Source organism: Echeneis naucrates, chromosome 13 (assembly GCF_900963305.1).
Source record: "Echeneis naucrates chromosome 13, fEcheNa1.1, whole genome shotgun sequence".
Classification (NCBI taxonomy): Eukaryota; Metazoa; Chordata; class Actinopteri; order Carangiformes; family Echeneidae; genus Echeneis; species Echeneis naucrates.
Genome location: NC_042523.1, coordinates 13,316,995 through 13,342,314, shown reverse-complemented (window position 1 = coordinate 13,342,314; position 25,320 = coordinate 13,316,995). Strand labels below are relative to the sequence as shown.

General features: G+C 40.1%; 3 protein-coding genes across 8 annotated transcripts; 1 reads left to right on the top strand and 2 right to left on the bottom strand.

The window, feature by feature from the left end:
• Window positions 1-2,164: 2,164 nt before the first annotated feature.
• cep57 (centrosomal protein 57) lies at window positions 2,165-6,447 on the bottom strand. Of its 2 annotated transcripts, none has more exons than XM_029517948.1 (11): window positions 6,219-6,447; window positions 5,805-5,976; window positions 5,320-5,520; window positions 5,066-5,187; window positions 4,790-4,918; window positions 3,814-3,891; window positions 3,546-3,632; window positions 3,304-3,387; window positions 2,957-3,186; window positions 2,725-2,869; window positions 2,165-2,645 (listed from the first exon to the last, which is right to left on the bottom strand). In XM_029517948.1, exons 1-11 carry the CDS (start codon window positions 6,264-6,266, stop codon window positions 2,460-2,462), a joined length of 1,482 nt encoding a protein of 493 aa, XP_029373808.1. In that variant the 5' UTR covers window positions 6,267-6,447; the 3' UTR covers window positions 2,165-2,459. The 2 variants fall into 2 exon arrangements, with proteins under 2 accessions (XP_029373808.1, XP_029373809.1); XM_029517949.1 differs by having other exon boundaries at window positions 3,307-3,387.
• Window positions 6,448-6,708: 261 nt separating this feature from the next.
• mre11a (MRE11 homolog A, double strand break repair nuclease) lies at window positions 6,709-13,614 on the top strand. 4 transcript variants are annotated; one of them, XM_029517258.1, is made up of 20 exons: window positions 6,709-6,743; window positions 7,129-7,209; window positions 7,467-7,599; window positions 7,735-7,895; window positions 7,989-8,076; window positions 8,192-8,333; window positions 8,427-8,541; window positions 8,762-8,947; window positions 9,048-9,219; window positions 9,310-9,390; window positions 9,458-9,587; window positions 9,683-9,783; window positions 9,877-10,047; window positions 10,219-10,278; window positions 10,362-10,554; window positions 10,851-10,922; window positions 11,089-11,153; window positions 11,252-11,316; window positions 11,459-11,558; window positions 11,694-13,614. In XM_029517258.1, the coding sequence occupies exons 2-20, from the start codon at window positions 7,190-7,192 to the stop codon at window positions 11,733-11,735; spliced, it is 2,097 nt and encodes a 698-aa protein (XP_029373118.1). In that variant the 5' UTR covers window positions 6,709-6,743; window positions 7,129-7,189; the 3' UTR covers window positions 11,736-13,614. The 4 variants fall into 4 exon arrangements, with proteins under 4 accessions (XP_029373118.1, XP_029373119.1, XP_029373120.1 ...); XM_029517259.1 differs by having other exon boundaries at window positions 6,733-6,776; XM_029517260.1 differs by having other exon boundaries at window positions 6,737-6,792.
• On the bottom strand, window positions 12,512-22,088 carry tmprss4a (transmembrane serine protease 4a). Of its 2 annotated transcripts, XM_029517262.1 has the most exons (14): window positions 22,071-22,088; window positions 21,465-21,609; window positions 17,542-17,593; window positions 17,107-17,250; window positions 16,643-16,795; window positions 16,413-16,539; window positions 16,179-16,298; window positions 15,644-15,687; window positions 15,159-15,321; window positions 14,902-15,068; window positions 14,525-14,620; window positions 14,301-14,443; window positions 13,964-14,116; window positions 12,512-13,720 (listed from the first exon to the last, which is right to left on the bottom strand). In XM_029517262.1, the coding sequence occupies exons 2-14, from the start codon at window positions 21,468-21,470 to the stop codon at window positions 13,709-13,711; spliced, it is 1,380 nt and encodes a 459-aa protein (XP_029373122.1). In that variant the 5' UTR covers window positions 21,471-21,609; window positions 22,071-22,088; the 3' UTR covers window positions 12,512-13,708. The 2 variants fall into 2 exon arrangements, with proteins under 2 accessions (XP_029373122.1, XP_029373123.1); XM_029517263.1 differs by lacking the exon at window positions 22,071-22,088 and having other exon boundaries at window positions 15,644-15,684; window positions 21,465-21,968.
• Window positions 22,089-25,320: the final 3,232 nt, after the last annotated feature.

The following is a 25,320-nucleotide window of genomic DNA, read 5'->3' as shown; positions in this document are numbered from 1 at the left end:
GAACGACATGCCCATAAAATAGGCTATAAGTCTACATAAATATCATTGAGCGATCAGCCAGTTAAATTGTAGCATATACACAAGAAATTTTCTTGTGTAAAGCATGGTATTTATTTACTCATAAAAATTATGAACAAGTCAACAGGCGTGGCCTCGGAGCTAAAGAAGAGGTCACGTGGGATGCTGGAGCCAATCGCAGTCCACTCCGGGTCGTACGTCATCACGGTTAGGTCAGGTGACGTAAATGTGAAATGGTGAAGTAGCGCAAATGTTTGCTGCAACTCGAGCAGCGCTGTGGCGCAGCGGTAACGCTGCCGCCCCGCACCTAGGTGGGAGGGGTTCGATTCCTGGCTAGGGTAGGTGATGTAAATGTATAATGTAATGTAACCCCGGGGTTAGCGATGATGATGTTAATATGTATATATGATGTAAATGTAATGTGATTGTATGACTTACTGTAACATGTTACATGTATGTAATGTTGAATATGAATGTAAATGTATGTAATGTAATGTGTATGTATGTAAAGGTCCATTCCCGGTGTGGGCACCTGAACGTGTCTACGAGTTGGTTACGAGTAATGGACTGGGCTAATGCAGATACGGCGCCCCCCCCCAGGACCTAGGCCGAACCAGACCGGACGGGTGACGGCACCCCTCCAGGAACGGACCAGACCGGAGACAGGACGCGTCCACAGACTAGACCAGTAAAGCGAACATTCAGTGAGATGAATTATTTTAGTGAAAGATTATGTAATATTTCAGTATATTAACTTATACTTTCTTTCTTCCTAATTGTAACCACCCCCCAACAACAACAAATGGTTTGGCCACCGATCCTTCGCTAAGCCCCGCCCTACTGTTGCTATGCTAGCCTGTTGTCTGAAGTCGGTAGGAAAATGTCCAGTCCACAGAAGACATCCAAACTCTGGCTACAAGCTAATGAGTGTTCCAGGTAATAATACGGCCACAATGAATGAAGAATGAGCCGATCGTTATGGAGAAATAATCCAGGTAGGATGAGGATTATACATCGTGGCCATCTTCTTAACTGGAACACGTAGAGACATGAAATGTGCGGTCAATTTCTCAACCCTTTATTTTCAGTGCATACATTGTATGCATACAGCAAACATTTGCGCTACTTCACTATTTCACATTTACGTCACCTGACCTAACCGTGATGACGTGCCACCCGGAGTGGACTGCGATTGGCTCCAGAATCCCACGTGACCTTCAAGGTCCAAGGAGCAGAAATATGTCATTCGCAGGCGCTCTGCCCGTTTCCAAATGAACGGTGAGCAATAGTTACGTTATACGTCAAAAATAATGTCATCAGTTTGTCAGCCGAGCATGCTAACCAGTTAGCTAACCAGTTAGCTAGCAGTCCATTTCGAAGCGACTAACTAGTGTAAGTGATCTGGCAGTGAGGTTTACTTAACGTAGGCTACTCTCGCACAGCTATGCTAGCTGGTATCCATTTACACAAAGATTGACAAAGAATGGCCGAACAAATGCATTCTCAATTTATTTTGTTATATAATAAATACCATACCAGTAACCTACACATTGGCTTTTTCCATTTCGCTTTCCGTACACCCAGCTGTGTTTCTATTTGCGTTTCTTCCTTAAGTACACACGGTAACTTAGCAACTACGCACTACTCAGCAGTAAATCAGTGTAAAGGGGAACAGGAACTTGGGGGAACCAAATCGGTTGACACACCGGTCCTGGATGTTTCCTGCAGGACAGTGCCCCTCCACCACCGGAGCTGGAGACCTCTGTAGTAGGGCCTCTTTAACTGAAGGTATCTTTGAGCTATAACCTAAAAATGCCTGTAGCAGAATCGCATCAGTGTATTGTATAATGACAAGGTATTTTTGTTATACTTTTTCTGAAGTAATTTCTTGATGAAGCTACTTTTACTGTAGTGACCGACTGGCTGTAGTAATCAGCAATTCTATTGAGGAATGTGAAGTTAGCGACACCCAAGGGCGTAATTTGCCCGGGGGATAAGGGGGTCACGACCCCCGCAGAGATTAAGGCAGTCAATATAACCCCCTTAAATATAATCACATCATTCTGATTTAATAAAAATATTTAACCCCCCCCGTTCACGACCGTATCTGAAAGTCAAGCACAGATTAGTTTAGTTTCAAGGCCTTTGTGACTTCACAGAGGTCTTATGTTTACTGGTGTCATGATGCCAGCATCAAAGTGAAGAGCACAACAAATACAGCACAGAAGGGCACACAAAAGGCACAGCAGACTGTTGGAACAGCTTAAAAAATGAATGCAAGAATTGAGTATAATGTGTTTGTCACTTAAACCAGTCAACTTTAACCATATATATTAATGTGCGTGTGTATGCATACAAAAAACAAGATATATCTTTCTCAGTGGATCATAGTTGAATGTACTTGTTTTGCACAATCCGTCATGTCCATGTCCCGATGAGTTTCAGGTCCATAACGAAGTTTGCAGAGCTTTCATGTCCCTCAGAAGGCTCAGGCTCTTCCTGCTTCTTTCCCCTGGTCTAACTCTGAGTGCTTCAGCAGAGCGACCACTAGTGGACACTGTGGTAGTCACTTTTAATTCATTCCTGCTGTGTGGCCTAGAACCAGCTTTTTTTCTCAACTTCTTTATCTAGAAAAAATAACAATGCAAAGCATGATCTTACAATGTGATGGTGAGAGAACTGAATTGCATTTGTGTGAAAACCTACTTGTGTTTTGTGTTTGTGGAGTTTACTGATCTGTTCTCCCTTCCGCTCCATTTTCAGCAGCAGCCTCTCATGCTCCCTCTGAAGTTCTTTTCTTTCTTGGTCAGACACACTGTCCTCCACCTGCCTCATCAAATCATCCTGCTCTCTGCAGCACACACATTCACACACACTAAATAAAAATGAACACTTTAGAGTTCATTCTCTCTTTATCAGACAATGACACTACACTCACAAGCTCATGAGCCGCAGCTCCTCCTGCAGTGCCTGTAGCAGCTCTGACAGTTCCCCTTCACTAGTGGAGTTGGAAGATGAAGAACTGTCTGAATTCCTGCTACTGACCATCTCATGGCGGTTTGAGTTTTTGGAGAGGATGCGACTGTTGCAGAGGTGTGGCTGATGTCGCTTCAGCAGAGACAAAACTGACTGGACATTTGCTCTGACTGAGTGGCTGCAGCCCACGGACTGATTTGAAGGTAGTAGATTAGAAGAGACCAGAGAGAAATTCAGTGTAGGAAAAGTGCAGCTGCTTAAAATCTTATTAGTCTAATTTTAAAATCACAAATCAACATGGGCCCATACTACCGTTCCAGCGACAAAAGGCACATCTCTGAGGCTCAGTCTATAGTGTGGCTGTGTGTAGGAAGACTGCGGCAATGAAGATTTCTGTTGAGAAAGGAGCAGCATTGAAAAAATATGATCCAGAAATAGAGAAGCTGCAGCTGTCTTGTCACATTTGTGTATTAAGCAGGGAAGCAGTATCCTCTGTCCGCTACAACAGATAACCCTGAAGTCTCCAAATCTGAAGCCAGGAAGGTCTTTACCTTAGAGTTGGACTGCTCTTTGGAGTGTCTGATGGATGGTGACACTGATTGCAGCAGGATCTTATTGGCTTCTAAGCCTGTCTGTAGCTAAGGAAAAGAACAAAAAAGTAAAATGCCACATACAAAAAATCCTTTTAAACATATCTGTATTTCAACATTTGTGATGCAATACTTCTTTTCAGGAAAAGGAAACATTACAACCTGCCATCGATAACTACAAGCAAGATAACTGCTAGTTTAAGACAAGTAAAAATGAATGTCTGTTCACCTGGTTGGCCTTTTCCTGGATGAGCTTCCTTTGGTGCTCCTCTTCTTGCAGTTTCATCTCTAGCTCACGGATCTTCAACTGACATATTCAGACACACAGTCACTACAAAGTTAGTAATTTCAGGAATGGCTATCTTTATTTTAATTGCAAACTTGTGAATAAAACGAGAATTTCAGAATCTAAGATAAAACCCTTGTAACTTCTGAAATTCTATTTGGGAACCAAAGAAATTGTCCTTGGTAAGCCATTAGCTGTGCCTCAATGCAGGTAATAGAGATTGTGCGGACACAAAAAGTTAAATCAAATGGGCATTTTTGACAAATTTGATCCAGAGAGAGCTGGAGAGGTTCCAGTACCTTATGAAAAAAAATTATTTTGTACAAATGTAATAAAGTATCATTAGTTTCAGCTACCTAAGATTCTGACTTATTTTGGGGCATGCGGGGCTCTGAACCCCAAGTTATAAACCATTATCTCATCAATTTTGGATATTTGTTGGTCCACAGAATCACAGAGAGATTTTACTCCATGTTTTCTTTGCGGAAAACTAGGCTGTGAGTAAGTTTGAGAAGTTAGCGTCATTTAGTCAGCATAGAAATGTACATTTTGTGTGACTGCCATTGCTACAGAAAATAATACTATTGTGTTATGTATGATAATTATAATAACAAAGCTCCCCGTGTCTGTGTGGGTTTCCTCCCACCGTCCAAAGACATCATGTTTAGGTTAACTGGTGACTAAATTGTCCGTAGGTCTGAGTGTGAGTGAGAGTGGTTGTTGGTCTCTGTCTGTCTCTGTGATGGACTGGCGACCTGTCCAGGGTGTACCCTGCCCCTCGCGCAGAATGTTGGCTGGGATTGGCTCCAGCACCCCCCGTGACCCCGCGGTAGAAGATGGATGAATAATAGCAAAGCATCGAAGAGGCAAGTTCTTTCCCAATTTTCTTCTGATATTCACTCTGTCTTTAAAAATGCACCTCAGCATTGTTCTGGGTGTGTGTGAGCCGGAGATACTCCTGCTCCAGTCGCTCCAGCTTCTCCAACTGGGCATGCTCGGACACTGTTTCCAGCTGTTGATGAGCTAACTTGGCTGTATCCATGGAAACCTGAGAGTGTGAAGAGCAGATAGCATTTATGTATAAATGTACTCAGTCATGTTGCTTCTCACTTCAAGACATGGTTGTTGTGAGCTTTTAAAAGAGTAATCTGAAATCTACTTTACAGACTATAACATTAAAGAAAGCAGCGTGAACCTGCTCTTTGACCCGATTGATCCTGTCTGCTTTACTGCTCCGCAGCATCCTTCTCATATGATCCAGCTGTCGCTCCAGCTTCACACAGCGCGACTCTGCAGCGGCAAGGTGGGTGATCAGCACTTAATGAAGACACAGAGAAGGCGGGGGGGGGGGGGGGTGATATATATATATATTTCAATGCACAGAAATAAAAGAAATGTATAAAAAAAAGTTATGACAATGTTATCATTGCATTTTAATCATATTCCCACCCTGGTTACAGCTGGATGGCTCTCTCACTTCTTTCCCTGTGTCTGCCTGATTATTTAAGAGTCTTTGTGTTGCTCTCTCACTCTGCAGACATGTGTGCAATGCATCTTTGTCTACAGTTTGTGAACCAAGTTGCGGATGTCCTTTCTCCAACTCCAACTTCCTAATTTTCTCCTGGAGGTTCCTCAAGGCAGATAAGATTTCTGTAAGTGCGCCCACACACATACACACACACACAAAATTTGCAAGGAGAGAGAATGAATACATGAATGTGAATCATCGAGGTAGTTGTGTACTAACAGAGTTCAGACATACATGTTTAGGGATGCTGTAATATGATCTGGTTTTCATGGACGTCATTGAATTGGAGACATTCAGGTAGTGTGGAGTTGTATTACACATGTAACCATGGAGCTTTGAAACACCACAATACCTGAATGGAAACATAGTAAAGGGTCTATATCCCATTTCTGCACAAGTGATTTACCTGCGCTGCTGGTCTCTGGGAAGGCCTTGCTGGGTGATGACGGCCGACATGACTGATGTGTGCGTGCTCGACGTGTGTGGTGAACAAGTGTGTTGATGAAGGGTCGGTAAGCAGGATAGTCCTTATAGGATGGCAGGGACAGACTGAGAGGTGGTCGTGGTGGACACAGTTCCTATAGAAAAACACATGGGAACACCGGGGATTGTGCTGTGGTGATACCCATCTGTCCGAACTTTGAATCCCTGCTGTCACTGAACTCAACGCGATGGATTTGTCCTGGTTAAGTGTAACACATCAGACTCGGGTGAAAGGTTCAGCTGATCTGAGCTGTAGCAGCTGTAGTCTCACTAACACTGTGGTCGTTTTCAACAGGATGGCTTGACATAAAATAAAAATGTGTAAATGCTGCTGTACCTTCTCCCGCGTCCCATCAGCAGCGGCTGTTTTTGACAGAGTCTCCATCGGAGGCGGTCAAGTCTGTCTGGTTTCAGCAGAACCGAGGGGAAGTTAATGGGAAAAAAGGCCCGCAGTTTAAAGTCAGATTAACTAGAACTGACAGCGTGCTATCCCCGCCGTTTGCAGGGCTGTCGGTGCTAAGAGCGGCTCTGAAAAGAAAACACCACTTTGCCAACATTGCCTCCGAGTGGTTTTTGAGGGATGCGATTCGTATATTCCCCAGACTGCCCGCCAGAAACTGTGCACGTAGCCGCTCCGACTAGCTTCGCGTCACAAGACAGCCAGGTAACATAAAACAAACGCACATTGCTTGTTTAACGGGAAGTGTAGTTTTTCATTCGCGGGCCCTCTCCGGAACAGAAAGGCGATGCCTCGGGAAAAAACTACAATAACCATAGACCCTCGTTGGGTGGTTAGGAAAACGTTTGCAACTCTTGCCGGGATTTTCTGACAACACAGTGTGTCCGAGAGCCTTCAGTGGAGGTGGGGAGCTAGTACTGTTTCTCACACCATGTGGTTCGTAAGAATCAAAGTTAGACCGGTTTATTTACTATGTGTTGCCCCAGAGTGCAAACAGATGTTTATTTCGTGTTATTTATCCACTAGCGTTAGTCAAGCTAACTCGTTCAGGTGATTGTTAATGTTAGCTACTGCTTTACTAACCGATTACTTGTTAGCTAGCTGTCACACAATAATATAAAATTGTATTGTGTAACCAGATTTGTTTCGTATAATTTTCCCCACTGAGAACCTGAAAAAAAAAAAAAAAACACAATCAAGACTATTCTCATTGTCTTAATTTGTGTTTGTGTTAAAGCACTTGGTGTTTTTCACACAGTATGTTAATGGCCCAATGTGTTTTCTGCAGGAGGAGAGTTTTGGTGACTCCCAGTCTTCCGTAAACACATCCGTCATCTCACAGCATCATTATGTCCTCGGGCAACATCTTGTGAGTCTTATTTAGATTAAGTTCACTTTGAAAAATAATTTATCGAACCAAGTATATTGTGACTTTCTTTTTTTCTTATTAATAGAATTTCTAACATTACACAGTTAATGATGAATTCTTCTTATATCCAAGATATGTACAAACGATTATCATGCACTGGTATATTCAGGAAGTTTTAGAATAATTTAATCAAAATGGGATTTTTCTGTGTGCTGAAAACATTGTGTACTGTTTTTGTTTTTCGTTTTCTCTTGAAGAGATGATGATGATACCTTTAAGATCCTGATTGCTACAGATGTCCATCTTGGCTACCTTGAGAAGGATGCAATCCGTGGCAATGACTCTTACAACACACTGGATGAGATTCTAAAATATGCCAAGACCAATCAGGTAGCAGGGGGGCAGAAGAGTGACTCATCCTTAAATAAATATGTTCATCTACATCTCCCTGAATTGATTGTCACAAAGGACAAATTCTTAAATACCCTCTGATTTCTTTTTTTTTTTTTTTTCTTTTGCTCCCAGGTAGATTTCATCCTGCTTGGTGGCGATTTGTTTCATGAGAACAAGCCATCACGGCGATGTCTCCACAACTGCATCACTAAGCTCAGGAAATACTGCATGGGAGACACACCTGTACACTTCAACATCCTCAGTGACCAGACTGTCAACTTCAACACAACCCAGTCAGTTCTTCTGTCTGTGTGGTCATTCCCTCCTGACACTGCTGTTGAACTAATGTCTTATTAATGTTGTTATATCATGCTATTTTACTGTAGGTTCCCCTGGGTGAATTATCAGGATGAAAACCTGAACATCTCTATTCCTGTCTTCAGCATTCATGGCAACCATGACGACCCAACAGGGGTGAGTAATAAGCAAGATTAATGCATGTATGTATTTCTCGTTGTCATTAGCTTGAGTATTTGTGTGTTTTGTTTTGTTTTTTTTTTTTCTGAAATTGGGTCCTTGTTTCTGTAAGGCTGAAGGTCTGTGTGCGCTGGATCTGCTGGTTGCATCTGGTCTTGTCAATCATTTTGGTCACTCCCAGTCAATGGAGAGAATACAGATTAGTCCAATTCTCATGCAAAAGGGCAACAGCAAGCTGGCCTTATATGGTCTTGGTAAGTGTGTATTTTGTATAATATTTGTCTGCATTCCTCTATAATTATAACCAGATAAGTGAAAGTTGTTGAGTCCAGATTTTCTGTGTGTAGGTTCAATTCCAGATGAGCGCTTGTACAGGATGTTTGTTAACAACCAGGTAACCATGCTTCGCCCCAAAGAAGACCAAGAAGAGTGGTTTAACCTTTTCACCATCCACCAGAACAGGTGTGTGTATGTATGGGTATGTAGATGGAAATAAAGAGAAGAATGGCAAATGAATGTCTTTAAAACACTTAAGGAACACACATAATTCAAAAACTGTCTTAGACATACTGCGCACGTCAGTATGTCGAACTAATCTTGAGTGCATTTGGAAGGAATAGTGAGGGGATTTTAGACTTTCAAAAATCTTCTTGTTTCTTTTCTGTTCCTCTTTTTCTTTTAGGAGTAAACACGGCCCCACAAACTATATTCCTGAGCAGTTCCTGGATGACTTTCTTGACCTGGTGGTGTGGGGTCACGAGCATGAATGTCTGATCGCACCAACCAGAAATGAGCAACAACTTTTCTATGTAACTCAGCCTGGCAGTTCAGTAGCGACCTCCCTGTCCCCTGGAGAGGCAACCAAGAAGTAAAAATTTACCTACTCAGACACATCGAATGACAGCTTCCATATTCTGAGCGTGTTTCAATCTAATTATGTTGTTAAATCAATGTATGTACGTATCTAGGCACATAGGGCTGCTGAGGGTGAAGGGTCGTAAGATGAATCTACAAAAGATTCCGTTAAAGACAGTACGTCAGTTCTTCATCCAGGATGTGGTGCTGGCTAGCTACAAAGATCGTTTCACTCCCGATACACCCCAGGTCACTAAAAAGGTGGAGGAATTGTGCTATGCAAAGGTAAACCCGAAGTTACCATTAAAGATAAAGAGCTGATCTAATACTTATAGCAAGCTTTCTTACCTTATCCTTCTTTCTGCTGTTCTGTAGGTCGAAGACATGTTAGACGAAGCTGAGAGAGAAAGACTCGGGTGTCCGCTCACCCCAGAGAAACCTCTTATTCGTCTGAGGGTAAGAAGTACACACACCTTCATTTTCACATCTCATTCAAATGCTTCAACTTCATTTCCATCTCCAGGTGGACTACAGTGGAGGTTTTGAGACATTTAACACCTCTCGCTTCAGTCAGAAGTTTGTGGACCGCGTGGCCAACCCTAAAGATATCATTCACTTTCTCAGACGCCGTGAGCAAAAGGAAGATATTAAAGGTCTGGAACAGACTAAGTACACAGCTGTTGACATGGAGAATAAACCACAGATCAATGTACATTATTACCCATTTAACTATCTCTGTGCTTTTTAGATGAGTTCAATGTTGACTATGGTAGGGTGTTAAAAACCACAGCAGTTGAGGGGCTTAGAGTGGAAGACCTGGTTAAAAAATACTTCGAGGAAACTGAAAAGGTATTGTACATACATGGCTTTACATTCACACATGGGTGCCTCAACACTTGTGTCATCTACAGATCCTAATGCATTCTCTGCATATCTTAACAGACAGTACAGCTTTCCCTACTGACTGAGCAAGGCATGGGCAAGGCCATTCAGGAGTTTGTAGACAAAGATGAGAGAGACGCTATCCAGGAACTCATTAATTACCAGTTAGAGAAGACACAGCGCCACCTCCAGGTCAGAGGAGTAACTACAGAACACGACATAGACGAAGAGGTAATGAGACAGGGCATGCAGTGGAAGTGGGGCAAATGATATGTAATTTGACAAATGATAAATGTTCTGTCATACTTAATACTAATTATAGTATTTTTTAATCAATATATCAGTTTTCAGTGTTTATAATGTAAGTGTTTGTGTTTCAGTGTGATTGTCTCTTGGTTTCAGATCAAACGATTCAGAGACTCCAAAAAGAACACAACTGAGGAGGAAAATGAAATCCAAGAAGTAAGCCATTGAATTCTAAATTTGGTTTCTTTTCCTTCTTTCATTCATTCATACATTCATTCTTTTATTCATTGATTCATCAGGCTATGAACAGAGCCAAAGCTCACCGCTTGGAACGTGGTGATGAGCCTTCTCGCGCTGATTTATCTAGTGAATTTGCTGATGTTGCCATGGATTCTAATGAGGAATCAGAAGCACTTCCTCCTCTTACCCGAGGTCGAGGCAGAGGCCGAGGGCGAGGAGGCAGAGGCCAGGGTGGCCGGGGAAGAGGGAGAGGTGAGTGTGGCTCAGCTGCTGAGTCACAGGTTCAGCTCTTAGTTTTTTTTACTGTAGTCAGATCACAACAAAGCACAGAAGAACATTGTTCCTGAAAACCGTCAATCTGTTAAACTACTTCTGCTGAAGTAGTAAAGGATGTGAAAATATTTCTTATACATCATGTCAAGGATGTAGGAGACTGTGTGCTTTTACCTACCATACAAGAGAGCAAAGATGCCGTGACAGTACAGCTAAACATCATAAATCCTTCTTGCACTGTTGTTTTTCTGATCTTTCATGCGCAACTGCCTCAGAATCAAAGCCAGCTGGACAGGGTCATTCCCAAAAATCATCAGCCTCAACCCAGAGCAGAAGCATCATGCAAGGTTGGACATTAAAGTTATGTGTGAGAGTAGACACAGTAATATATTGGCAAACAGAGACATCAGAGAGATTTACAGAAATATTATTCTATCAACGTGTGAATCTCATCACCACCTTTCGTCGTTTCACTTTATTTCTTCTTTTGCACCTCGGCTCCTCATTCTTTAGCATTTCAAGCTCCCTCTCAGAGGTCATCTAGGACAAAAGCCACAGTGTCTTACACAACGGATGAAGTAAGTTCAATGGCAGCATACACACAGTAAGCACAAATACATCCTAGTTTTTAATCTTTGCGAGACCTCTACTGTTCCCCATCCTTATCCATCTTTAGGTGACCATTGATGACTCTGACGACGATATTTCCTCTGTAATGACAGCTGCCCGACCTCCTGCAAAGTATGTTTGTGTCTGTGTACTATCCAGACACACAGTCTTTATTTTTTCCTCTTCTGCTTTCCTTCAGCAGACTATTTGATTTATGTTTAATTTTTAATTTCTATTTTTTATTTATTTTTTGCTTTTACTTGGGTTTTACTAGATCATCGTTGTCCTCATCCTTGACAAAGTACAGCTCACAGAGCCAGAGCAAGTCATTCAGAGGAGTTACATTTGATGACAGCGATGATGATGACGATGAGGTAAGATCTGAAAAAATAAAATCAAATAAATAAATGTTGCGTAATCTATGTACATATTTAATTTTATTTTTGCTTTTTAGTTTTTGATGAAAAGTGTTTAAATAATTTCTCCATTGTCTTCTTTCCACACTTCAGGATAACCTTTTCAAAGCTCCAAGCCATTCCTCTCGAAAATAACCCGGAGTGCACCTATTGTCAAATATTTGTTAATATTCTTGATATTCCTAATAAGCGTGTTGGCTATAAAATTTTTCTCGATTAACATGTTTCAATTTTCCTCAGCACTCATTCTTCCTAATGTTGAAAATTGATTAAGAGAACCACTGGTTCAGATGAAAAGTGCCCTTTGATCTGTTTTGATGAATGTCTAAAGGCTATAGGGGACAATGTAAAGGTGGCTCGCAGACAAGACATGGTGCACAATAGCAGCAACCTAAATATCACAAATATTTTGCTACCGTACATCATTACTGTTCAATCTTGGGTTTGTCCCTTACCTTTGTAGTAATCTAGTATTCAGGAATAATAAAAAAATGTTTGGATATTTGAAGCTCTTCATTTTTGATTACGGTCACTGTTTCCTGCTCAAAAGTCCTGGCAGTATAACAAAGTCCAGGGCTTTGCTTTTCAAAACGTCATGCGCTTCATTCATTAGAGTCATCTTGTAGGTATTATGTATGGCAAAGTAGATATTTGAGACCAAACCTTCCAAACTGGATATTCAAGTTGTAGATTAATTTTAGAATACATTGTTTATTGTTGTATGTGCCAGATTGAAATATGAGATGAACATTGTCCTTTGTGTTATCTTTGTTCACACTCTCATGATTTACATTGATTCAATTCATTATTATCATCTTTGTGTCAGTGGGTGTGTGGGTGGGAGGATGACGATTCTGAATGGAACAAGATGAGATTCAGTTTCCTTACACATACAAAGAATATCAAGTCAGTTTTCCAGTGGCCAAGAAAAAGAAAAATGTCTTTATTTACAGCATTTACAGGTATATAAAAAGCAACATGCATGATATATACAGTCACGTCATCGCCTACTTTACCATTCCATCATTCCATCATGTCTGGGCAATATGTTGCATAAAAATAGTTAATCCAGATGTGCCAACTTCATGTCATGCTGTTGAAGTATCTATTGAGCTGAAAATGCTATAAAAAATATCCTGGTTAATTCATTTTGCTTTGCTATGGATGGAATTACTTTAAAATCCAGAAACTCTAGTACACTGCCTTTATAACTGAACATACCAGAGTCCCTATGCCATTGATGTCCTTTAAGCGATGAAGACAAAAAAAACTGGTGTTTTGAAGGCACACTGGTTATCTGATTGCACTTGGGTACTCTGCTGAAGGACAAAGAAGACTTAAATTCTTAAATGAACTAGTACACGCAATAAAGTTGAGTAATTCTCATTTTCAACTTAAACTGCTAATGCCATTGATCTGTTGTATGAAGCAAACAGACCACCTGTGCATTGAAAAGGTGCATTTCCCTTTAATAGGGACACAAATCGGATAAACTGACTCAGTATCATAATTATATTTAACTGTTTGTTTTAACAGCATTGGTGATAGGAAGCTGAGGCTCACACTGACTTCTGAAGTCATAATACCACAGGTCTGACATCCTAACGCTAAACCGACCACACATTTTTATATGATTACGTTTACAACCCTTGACAACACATTGCACATTCAACAAGTATAGCATATAGTCATCAAGTATGTTATGTCTGAGCTGTGCCAGTCTGGGTGGCTATAAAAACTTCAAAAAGTTGAAAGTGAGAGCAGTTAGGGTTAAAAGTGTGTTTTTATGTGCATTTCACTTTGAAGACCACAGACTGACCAGCAACAGATAGCTACATAAACTCCCCTGAGATAAGAACCTGAAATAGCACAGACAACACTTGGAATAACTTAACTAAATAACTAACAAAATCTGTAAATCTGTGTGTGTATCTTAGTGCATTGTTGGGTGTGTTTAACAGCTCATCTGTGTTGCTGTTGAGATCTATTTAACTCCCCCTTTTTCTCTTTCCAACACACTTAAGCACACTGCAAAAAAAGGTTTCACAGCTTGTCCAAGGTATTCTGCATTGGACTCTTGTGCTGGCTGGTTGTTACCGTGGATGACCTCAGGGGTTTTTCTGTAAAGGTAACAAAAAAATAAATAAATAGAGATCAGTGTAGGCATTTTGTGTTTTGTGGTTGTCAGTTTTGTGTAGTTTTGTGTTTTGCTCTACCAACACCAAAATACCTTCCATACCTCCTAATTTTTTGGAACTGACTCGACAAATTAAATCTACTCAAATGCTCCATTTGAATGAGTAAACGCCATTCTCTAATGAGAAACTGTTCAATGGCAACCATTTCTGTTTTGTATTCTGTACCTCAATGATTGTATGGATCCAGTTGAGCATCTCTTCCACGTTGCAGTAGACACCTGGCCTCCTTTCCCGTGCACAGCCAACGCCCCAACTCACCACTCCTGCCAGGTACCATCTAGGGGAGTTAAAGTGCACCAGAGGACCCCCACTGTCCCCCTAGGATTAATAATCATTTACACAATTTTAGTATCAAATCCATTTGATTCATGTGGGACTGTGGACCTGTAACAGTACAACTCAAAATGGATACAGTTTAAAAGCCAATATGCTTATGCACATGATTGTTGGGTCAAAATGATTAAATTCTGATCTTCTGCTTTGGCTTTTGCTGTTCAATTACCTGACAAGCATCCACTTGCCCTTTCAGGAATCCTGCACAGATCATCCTTTTGGTTATGGAACTACCATAGATTGTAGGACCGGAACAAACAGCCTGGTCTATAAGAGGGATGTTGGCCATCTGAAGTGAAGGAGAAACCTCACCTGGTGGCAGAACAGAGATACAACATGAAACAGATGGCCTTCTCTTATTAATGGTGTTGTCACTGACTTAAATGCTCTCACCATTTTCCTCCAGGTATCCCCAGCCAGTCACGGTCATAGAGGCTCCCGCAGCAAGACCAAAGGCTTTAGGAGGTAGACAAACTGGCTTTCTGTAATCTACAAGGCAGGAGCAGTGCTTCCATTGCATTCACTTATATACTGATGTCATCCTTAATGTAATGTTTAAATGTACAGTTAAGCAATCAAGAGAGCACACTACTGTAGTTGACTGAGTCCTACTGAGGAGCTTGCAGTTTCACATATACTCCACTGGAGGGCAGTACAGTATAACCTAACAGTGTTCATGTTTTGCCTTATGTATGGCAGACTTCAAAAGGTAAGAAAGCCAGTACAGTGATGTTGGTGCCTTTTCTAAGAGTATTAAAGCCAACTCTAACCTCCAACAGTGATTGGGCTGCTTAGTCTCATCATTGCTATGTCGTAGTCATTTCGTGTTGGGTTGTAATCTCCATTCATTATGATTCTGTCCACGTAGGAGCCTCCTGCTGTGCTGATGTACGTCTGGCCTGACACCACCCTCCAGCGACTCAGCTCTTTTACGCTCCTGGATAGGCAAAAGAATCACACAAGGAGGAAGTTTGAGCATGAAACTTGTGTGAATGTCAACCCAAAAAATGTTGGAAACTGCACTGACCCGGTAAAGCAGTGGGCAGCAGTCACTACCCAACGCGGTGATACCAGCGTGCCTCCACACGTATGCTGGCCACCAAGCTGCAGGCTGACCTGCCAGGGCCAGTCTCTGATTTCAGCATTGACACCCCCAACAATACGGTCCGTACTACCCACCTCTCCACAGTCTGGCAAACAAAAGAAAGATTTTTTTTTTTTTTTTTTTTTTAAAGTCTTTTTAGATTCATCTTTTAAGATGATTCTAGTCAAACTGTAAAGCTCAGGTTAGATGAATTTCTTTCTATTTTGATTTTGTGTTCAAAATTAAGGAAGCAACTCTGTCACATGTTGCTAAGCAGCTAAATCATGTTGTGTACTGTAGACATTTGTGGGCCTGTATAAAACTAGTCATACAAACATGTCACCCACTACCCAAAAGCGCCACTCAAATTTGTTGCCTGTACACAAGGTTAATGACAACAGTTGTTTTTTTCTTTTAATAAAACCCACCTGAACAGGACAAAGATATCACAGATCCTGAGCTGCACACACTGCTGTGAAAAAGAAGAGGCCAAACTATTGTGAAAGTTACACAAGTCAACAAGTTAGACTGGAGGAAAAAAAAAAAAAAAAAAAACACAGTCAAAGGTGTTAAGCCAACTTCACCCCCTCAACTTAGTCTCTTTCTCTTTGGGGAAAACACCAGATGGTTTTGCTTACTCTCAAGGGAACGAAACAGAGAACAAAAGCTCCGGGCTTTTTGAATCTTAGGAAGAGGAACTGTCTGAACAGAATCTGTATCCATGTGAAAGGGACTTGGGAAGGGGAACAGAATATACAAATATTAATATACATATTTGATATGCTTTAAAGTCAACACCTTTAATAGGTGTTGACTTTAGGAATCAACTCTCAGTCAAAATCTGCCAGTAGCTTCTGAAGAGTGAAGTCCCCCCCCCAATCAGTTCAGTTCTGAGCTGCAGTGACAAAAAAAAAAAAAAATGCGGTCATGTATTATTATTTTAGATACATTTGGCATCCTCACCGGTCAATAGTTGCCTGATGTGTGAGTGTAGTTGCAGTCCCTGGTCTGATGGCTGTGAATGGTCCGGCTTTGAGGTAAGGCAATAAAGTATCCACTGAGAAACGCGTGCTACGAGGTTTACTGTTAATACAGACAGAAAGCAGGGAGGTTGGGTCAAATAACCCATTCATTAACTTTGCAAAACAATCTATTTGATTCTAGACTTATATTCATCCCTGTTGGGGGTAAACTTACTATGTGTATCCCAGGAGATTACATGCTGTTAATGTGTGCTGCTCGGTCCAGTCGTCACCACACACACTCCTCCAACCTGGGCCAGCACTGTACACCTGCAGGATGTTCTGTGATGATATGAGACGCACTGGAGGGAAAATCAGCACAGAGAGGAAGAAAAACTGTCATTTTTAAAGCTTTGTTTCTGTGTCTGTGATGACAAAGAATGAAATAGTCAAGTGCTTGTTTACCTGGAAATGTAGTGTTGACTGTATAGCTTGATAGACAAGTAACTTCATCCTCTCCACCTGTACAGTCTTCTTTCCCGTCACAGGCCTCATCTATGGGGATGAACTTGACTGATCGTGCACAGAAGAAGTATTTGCTCTCAATTAGCTTCTTAACTGGAGGGCAAAAGAGGAGCCAAATTAGAAATGTTAAATGTAAGTGAATTTTAATTTTTTCTTGTACATATGTTTGTGTGTGTTAATTGATTGTGCAAGACTGGGGACTCTTTTTACAGAAAATCAAATTTATAAGTGGGCACAATTACAAGCAGCCTTGCCTACCTAAGCATATTTCACTAGCATTCAAGCAGTAACGTCTGACTATGAGTGAGAATGAAGGCGGGGCCTGTTTGGCAGGTTATCCTGTGGTGTTTGTGTGTGTCTTGTGTGTGTCTTGTGTGTAGGCACAGTCAGGAATTGTGACTCACTGAAATATGCTGCAGTGACCAGTACGCCTAGTACCACAACAACTGTCAAGATAGTCAGCAGCAATCTCTTCCGCTTAGCTGCCTTTTCTTTCTGAGTCTTTGGAGCTGTCATCGGCCTTCTGCGGCGGCCTGGCCTTGGTACCACTGGAGAAAGAAAGACAAGTGAGAAAAATAACAGCAATGGGGGACACTTTAATAGGGAAGTGAAATTATCGAAAAAAAAAAAAAAACAAAGAAAAAAACCACAAACTAAATGGAGAGAATGAGAGAAGAAAATTATTCATGTGGAAAAAGGCAGTATGTGTTAAATGTGGTGGAAGTTCTGAGAACTGCCCCACAATTGAGTTTTGCAGGTCATGATATTCACAGAACTCTTCCATCAACGTCACACCATACTGCATATTAACACAAAGCCCACTACAGCTAATGGCTTACCCGCCTGCCTAGGATTCAATGGATCAGTGCTTTCCTGTGGTATCTGGGCAATCTGCGGAAAAATATAAAAAGGATGCAAATGACATGGGGGTAAAGTGAACACAGGTGTGGAAATATGAGATGTGATTTTTTTTTTTTTTTTCAGGGTGATTGTGTTTATGCGAGAATGAATTGCATCTTCCCATCACACGGCAATGTGTGCAACAGGTGTATTATACAATGGATATCCAGGGGAGGAACCACAAAGGTGAACATGGAACATCATGTGCCACTATTACATGTCACATTACACCCGCGTGTCCTCATATTTGTGTTACATGCTACAGACAGTTCCCTTTATCTGTTATGAGTCTACGATGAAAGTGAAGAGCTCAGTGTACAGGATAGTGTCATGGGACAGGTTTATGCCAATACTCCTAGTATATGTGGGAACGAAGGAGAATTAGCAGAACAAATGACAGTACTTATTTCCCTGTAGAGGATCTGCTGACATGATAGTTCACAAACTTTCTGTTTTCCAAACTCATTTCTGTTTTTATAGGATGTACACTTTTGTATTTAGCTCAGGGATTTTACGGTGATTTTCCTTTCTCAGATAACTGCAACTTTCAAACGAAACCCGAAAGAAAAAAAAAGGGGGGGGGGGGGACTCCAAAATGCATGTGTGGAAGAAATATAAAAAACACTTGCTGTAATTTCTGCTTCACACTATCATCTGACCATATTTCTGATTATCAATAAATAATTTTTGTAATTTTTGGAGAGACAGAGAAAAGTGATCGTGTCGTTTCACTGTTGAAGAAGTAAGTATTTGGATTTTGGACTTTAGATTAGACAAATACCACACCTTAAGTTGTGACGAAAAAATTTAATTAAAACACAATTAAAATAAAAAACACGAATTACAGACGCCCGACTTCCTGATTAGTTTTTTGTAAATTACCATAAAAAGTCAAGCGATGCATTTTAAATTATTTTTTCTCCAAATTCAGTCTTACCGGCAGTTGGGCTCTTTCAGTGGAGTCATGCAGTGAGCTTTAGCTCAGTTGAGCTCAGTTTAGCTCGTTTAGCTCACCTTAGCTCGGTTTAGCTCACCTTAGCTCAGTTTAGCTCAGTTTAGCTCACCTTAGCTCGGTTTAGCTCACCTTAGCTCAGTTTAGCTCAGTTTAGCTCACCTTAGCTCAGTTTAGCTAACCTTAGCTCGGTTTAGCTCACCTTAGCTCAGTTTAGCTCAGTTTAGCTAACCTTAGCTCGGTTTAGCTCGTTTAGCTCACCTTAGCTCAGTTTAGCTCGGTTTAGCTCACCTTAGCTCAGTTTAGCTCAGTTTAGCTCGGTTTAGCTCACCTTAGCTCAGTTTAGCTCACCTTAGCTCGGTTTAGCTAACCTTAGCTCAGTTTAGCTCGGTTTAGCTCACCTTAGCTCAGTTTAGCTCGGTTTAGCTCACCTTAGCTCAGTTTAGCTCAGTTTAGCTCACCTTAGATCGGTTTAGCTCAGCTTTAGAGAGGCCGGTATGTTGCCACCAACAGGGAGAGAACCGAGACATCACTCCTGCTGACAAGGTAACTGAAAAACGTTTTCTGTCTGCTTACCTTTATATGTTTGCTGCCCATTAAAGGCCACATTCAAAGGGACATTTCCCCAGCTGGGGTTTTAACCCGTGTTAAATGAAAAGTTAAATAATCGGGCAAGAGACCGGCTGAGTTGGTACAAGTAACTTTTAACTTTTGAGTGTATGTTAGTTCCGTTTGTGAAGTCTTGATGTTAGGGGTGCAGCTGCTTTACACCTGAGGACACATTTACGGTCTTACTCTGTCACTGGAGTTAAGTTAATGTCAACCCGAATACTAAAGCAGTAAAGGTAGAGGCAACGCAGCTTCACAGCGATCCGAGTTCAAGATAACTCATAGCAGACATTTATAATACTGACATTTGAGTCAGTGTGTCATAAAAGCAAAGGAGTCAAAGCTGTTTAAAGCAATGAAAAGTTCCCTGACTTCATTTTGTGTTCAGTAGTTCGTAAAGCCCAGCACTGATGTGTCAAAGTAAAACGCACCATACAATACTGCCTGCAACAGTCAGGCTAAAATTAGGCCATATTTTCCCGCTGAATGTGGATTTATTTATTATTTTCAGAAGCTCACTTTTAGCTATGAATCAAAAGTATATCACAATTGAAGTATGTTACCACTTTTTGTCCTGAAATTTTAAAATCAAAACTCATTTCCTGGGTCACATATAAAGGTCAGCTTTGTTGTGGCACTTTCACTTTCTGTATGTGACTCAGTGCTCTTCTAAAATTGTAGAAAGATAACTCAGCATGAGTGGTTTTATTCATCAAGGGCAAACATCTTGTGGTGTTATGATTGTATCATTTTTGTGTGGCTAGATGATTTCATTCCTTAGTGTATAGTTAAGGACAGTTTGAAGAGAACTTTCATATACCTGCTGTTCTGCCTTTGTTTTTTTTTTTTTGTTCACAGCCTCTAATCCTTTTTTTTTTTTTTTTTTTTTTTTTTTTTTACAAAAAACAGGATATGCATGAGTCGATAACTGGATAAAAAAAACAATAGAAACTATGACGCCAAAGTCAGCAGTTTCCAGAAATCATATGTTAACAGTGAACACCAGAGTATACTCACTTCTCCAAAGCGTATTCTATTGCTATTACTTACATCAAACAAAAGACCAGGAAATATGTTGATGGGTGGGATTTTTTTGTTTTTTGTTTTTTGGAGGGACCTCAGTTTATCCTGTCATAAACAAACCATGTTGGCTGAAATTCAGAATCTAATTAAACCATAAAATAATTCATTTTGTCCTTTGCTCTACATGCTGTTGTGTCTCTCAGATTCTCTTTACATTTTAAAAAGGAATGTTTCATGTATGTATAAAGCCTTGTAGCAGTCTTCATGCACTTTAAAGTTACAAATGCAATAGCCACATGTTTATGTAATAGACTGTAAGGTGATCCTGATGATCCTTTTTTTTTTTATTTTGGAACACAAAAAATTTTCATATGAATGATTTGATTTAAAAAAAAAAATGCGGCTGAATACACACCCTTCTATTAAGCACACGGGACTAATCACCAATACTTTCTGGAAAAACCTCAGTGCAAGAAACTAGAAACTGATGACTTTGTCTCTTTTTGTATTTGACACATAGATGGCTGCAGTCCAGCGGGAGCAGCCCTACCAGCAACAGTACAACGTAACTGGGTCAGCCTTAACAGAGAAAAGCTGTGACACGGTAAACCTTTTGTTTAAATGTGCTTTTCGCCTTGCTGCTTCTTGGCTTTGTTCAATTATGGGCCTCTCAACTGAAATGTGCACAAAAGGGCTATTTGAAACTAAACCTGACATGGAAGTATGAGCTTTGATCAAAGGCTGCGATCTAGAGTGGTGGTGTCCAAAGTGGTTCAACTTTAGGGCACAAACCAGCATAGTTGCATTTATATTGGTAAAGCATCATACTTTAGATGGAGTAAGGTTCACTCACTACGAATAAGTTGCGCACATAAATATAATAAGGTAGATGGTGCATACACACACATAATTCAAATCCCACAGCAACACACATTATGAAGTACAGGTGCAACAGGTACAACAAACACAGGATCATTATGAGCCCACTATATTCATTTTTGCACCTGAACCGGCCTCTGATCACACCCATAGTAAGCACAAGTGAACTCTCGTTTAGCAACAATGGCATGTCTAACATGCACAACAAAGCCAAAGCTATTGGCCAATACTCGGCAGAAGGTGGGTGAACCTTAGTGGCATAGTATAATAAAAAACTTGTTCCAAGACTATGCAAGAAAGACACAATTTAAATGAACACCCCAATGGAAAGTGATATAGATAGCTTTCTTCCCTGTCAGTATTTGTGATATTGTTGGTTCTGCTTCCAGTTTCACTCACCCACATGATGTAGTTGTCTTTGTCAAAAATGTCCAGATGCACCTCATCTGACAGGAAGTACGCGGTAAATGCTGCCCTCCCTCCCTGAAGATGTTATTTTCCAGAAACTCACTGCTCTCTCAACTGCCTGCTCCAGTGGCTGAAACTACAAAGCTGGGTTAGATTCAGTCTCTCTCTCTCTCTCTCTCTCTCTCTCTCTCTCCCCCCCCCTCTCTGTCCCTTTGCCTCTCTCTCTCACTCTCTGTTCCTCTCCCCTTTTCTTTCTACAGCAGTGTAATTGAATCTGGTTTGAAGAGTGCCTGACTTTTTCCCCCTTCTGAGACCCCAAGGCTGTAATAAAGAGTCCTGGTTTGTAGCGTCGTGTTTCAACGATAGAGCTCTGTTTGGATGACAAACCCTGCTGACAAAACAAACCAAAACTGAAGTATTCCAGGTAACTTGACACCTGAACCCTCCTCTTTCTCTCTCTCACTCACACACCCTGCCTCTTCCTTCTTTTTTGTGTCTTGTATCCGGACTTGAAGTTTACCTTTCTTTTTCCCTTTTTCCTCCCCTTTCACTCTCTTCTCCTCTATTCAAATATTACCCAGTCATTCAACCACATACCTGGAATGATGCAAATACAAGCAAAAACTCAGACCTAACACAGTTCTCCTTATATGCACACACACAACATCGTTGTAGTGTGTGTACCTCTTATAACCTTAGGCTGAGGTGTGTCTCTTCTCACAGCATTGTATTGACAGTGTGACGTGAAGTCAGTTAATATCAGTCAGGAGTTCATTTCTGACAGCAAAGTGTGACTCATTGTCTCTCTTGTCTGACAACATTAGCATAACAGGTATGTGACAAATACATCATCACAATCTGAATCTACAGCCATGGTAACAGATGCAGGTAAATAATATGAGCTAAATAAATAAAATAAATAAATAGCGCATTAACCACAATGATAATGATAATGATGATATGTTAACTAAGTTCATTATATTGGTGTAGGACATTGTCATCAAGAAGGAATGGCTGACCTTTCGTTCTCCAAAGTACTGGACAAATTTAAGTTTGATTTGATAATGGTGATCGATTAAAAATCAGGGAGCGCAGCTTTTTTACAACTTTTCCACATTGTTGAGTGGATGATCAATTATTACAGACTATGATAGATGTGATAATACAAAGACAGAGAGATGTGTACATAGATTTATGGATGGATAGGTTGTTCAGTAAGGAAGGCAGGAAGATGGATGTATAGACATAGGACTAGTAAGCCCCAGTTATATGCAGAAGCTGGTACAAAGAAAAGTGACTGTCAACAATAAATACCATTCATTTTATCAAAACATTTGATAGAGTCCCTACCCTGAAATAAAATATGGTACATGACTTCTTAGTTTGTTTTTTAATTTCAAAATTATTTAAATAAACTGGTCAGGCCTCTCTAATGTGGTACGTCTCCATGCTATAAATCCCATGAATGCAGCATGCTGACATGTTGAACAACAGCTAACAAGATCTTTGCACATGCTATAAAAGGTGAGATTAGAGCAACGCAAAGATCAGATAAACCCTTTCCATGTCCTTGTTTGACTCCACACATTTATTGTTCTGCTTAGTCAAACCAGTTGAGCTGTTGGAGCATGACAGTTGAACAAACAGTCCATTTAGTACAGATGGAATTCATTATTTCTATTATTTATTCTTCATTATTTTTCATTGAACAGAATCATTGTTGCTAAAAAAAACAAATGGACTTCTGACTTCATGACCAGCATTTGGTCCAGATTGCTTACATATTAACAGAATACTACCAGGACTATTGCTAAGACCTATTTGTGCGACTGTGCAGCACTCTGTGATCAAATTGACACATTTCCTTCACAATTTAATGACCATTTTTGAGCAAAGCAAAAATAAACGTAAATATGGAAAAACTGCTTTTTGTAAAAACATTACAGCTTATAAAAGAGTTCACTAAATGTAAATATGTCTAAAAGTAAACTTAACACCAAACATTAACTTCATGTGTCTAGATGAATGACTTTATTTAATACATTTTAAAACTGTTTAGTTGACTGACTGTGTTTAAAATGCAGAACTTCCTGAAAGGCATCATGTGACTTTATCACACATGCTTATGTGGGTAGTTTGTTAGAGTTTAGTGGGAAACATGATCAGGAATGCAAGTTAGCCACTTTTTCAAAAACACTTGCATGAAAACCATCTACATCTCATATGGTACGGCATGCATTATTTTGATATGAAAACGATTTGTATGGGTAAAAAAAAACAAACTAAAACCAAACATTTATCATTCCTTTGACCACTGTACACTTCCTCACCTGTGAAGCAGCTGTAACTTCTTGTCAAGAGAGAATCTGAAGGCCAGTCTGGTAGAAAATCATGTTCCTAAGTCTCTGAAATCCAGCATCCCTGTCTGAGGAGTTTCATTGACGACTTTTATTGCTTCTTCATCAGAGACCACCCACTACCCTGCACAAACAGCCTACCTAGGTCACCTCTCTCTCTCTCTGTGATACACACATATACACACACACACACACCCTCCACCTCTATTTGCCACCAAAGCTTTAATAACCCAACACGCCACATGCATTTTGTGAAATTTGATATGAAGCTTCAGAGTTAAAGGAAGTATGGCATGATGAATGATGTTGTTAATTATTAACATTTTGTTCACCAGAAAAAACATGATTTAAACTGGGTTGAAAAAATTATATTCATGCCCTATTAATCATTTCTATGCTAATCTATCCACATCTTTCATTCCAAAATATGTTAGATAAGGGCTTTAAATTGTTGTCCCTCTTGAGGTTTACCTGTGTGGATATTCCAGAAACAATAAACATGGGTGTTGGAACACATTACTGGGAATACAAACACTTTTCTAATATGGTGTTATTGTGTTACTGTAGCTGTCATCCACCGAAGCTGACCGATATTAAATGAATGGCTTTACAGTATAAGGAAGGAGGTGTGATTTCTGCTGAGAACTGTGAAATATATTCCTTTGATGCAACTCGATCTGGTTGCATGTAGCCTCTTCAAAATATGAAATGTGATAATAGATGATATCATCAAAGCTGGAAGGTTTTACAGAAGGATTAACTATCATAGCCTTGATTTCTATAAAAGAATGTGACGCGAAAAAAAAAAACCAATTCCTGCAAAAATTGCTGCTGTACTTCCAAGAACTAACCTCAGAAACAAGGAAAATACAATATTTATGAACAATTAATAACAGCAACAACATTCATAGTAATATATAATACCTCAAATAAAAACAACTAAATAAATATGAATAAATACAAAATTTTTGACTTGCTTATGACCACTAAACGCTCCATCTTGAAAGTATTTAAAAAACAAGCACTCTCATGTGATAACCTACACCATATTTACAGCAAATGAAAAACGTAAAAGTGAAAGTAAAACCTTAATCTCGCTATTATTGAGACATTTGCCTTTCATTACAAAGCAAAACAAACAAAAAAATAATAATAATCCACTTTTTATGATCATTGTACAATGGATGCCAAAGGAAGGCCCAAGGTCTTACATGTATATTGGTGTTTTATTGACTGGAGAATTCACCAGCCACACTAGAAGTTCTGTCAGGCTTTACAGCAGTTCATTTATGCACTATATATGAAATATAAAAGGCTGAACTGGTTGACCAACTGACTAACATTCCTATCCCTAGAGTGATATGGTTGAAAATTATAGACTGGCTTGAGTAATAAAATGGTATAATTTGATACATAATGGAAAGAATAAAGGGATGGTAACTCTGTACATGAAAAAAATAAAAGGGGAAACTGAGATAATCTTTAATTTC

Coding starts and splice junctions, on each gene's coding strand:
- cep57 (XM_029517948.1), bottom strand. CDS start 6,266: ATGGAGACTCTGTCAAAAACAGCCGCTGCTGATGGGACGCGGGAGAAG. Junction 4,919..5,065: donor TCAATCGGGTCAAAGAGCAG/GTTCACGCTGCT, acceptor TCACACTCTCAG/GTTTCCATGGATACAGCCAA. Junction 3,388..3,545: donor AAGAGCAGTCCAACTCTAAG/GTAAAGACCTTC, acceptor CTTTCTCAACAG/AAATCTTCATTGCCGCAGTC.
- mre11a (XM_029517258.1), top strand. CDS start 7,190: ATGTCCTCGGGCAACATCTT. Junction 7,896..7,988: donor GTCAACTTCAACACAACCCA/GTCAGTTCTTCT, acceptor ATTTTACTGTAG/GTTCCCCTGGGTGAATTATC. Junction 8,542..8,761: donor TTCACCATCCACCAGAACAG/GTGTGTGTATGT, acceptor TTTTTCTTTTAG/GAGTAAACACGGCCCCACAA.
- tmprss4a (XM_029517262.1), bottom strand. Junction 16,299..16,412: donor AATCTCCTGGGATACACATA/GTAAGTTTACCC, acceptor CTGTATTAACAG/TAAACCTCGTAGCACGCGTT. Junction 15,688..16,178: donor CATCAGGCAACTATTGACCG/GTGAGGATGCCA, acceptor TCTTTTTCACAG/CAGTGTGTGCAGCTCAGGAT.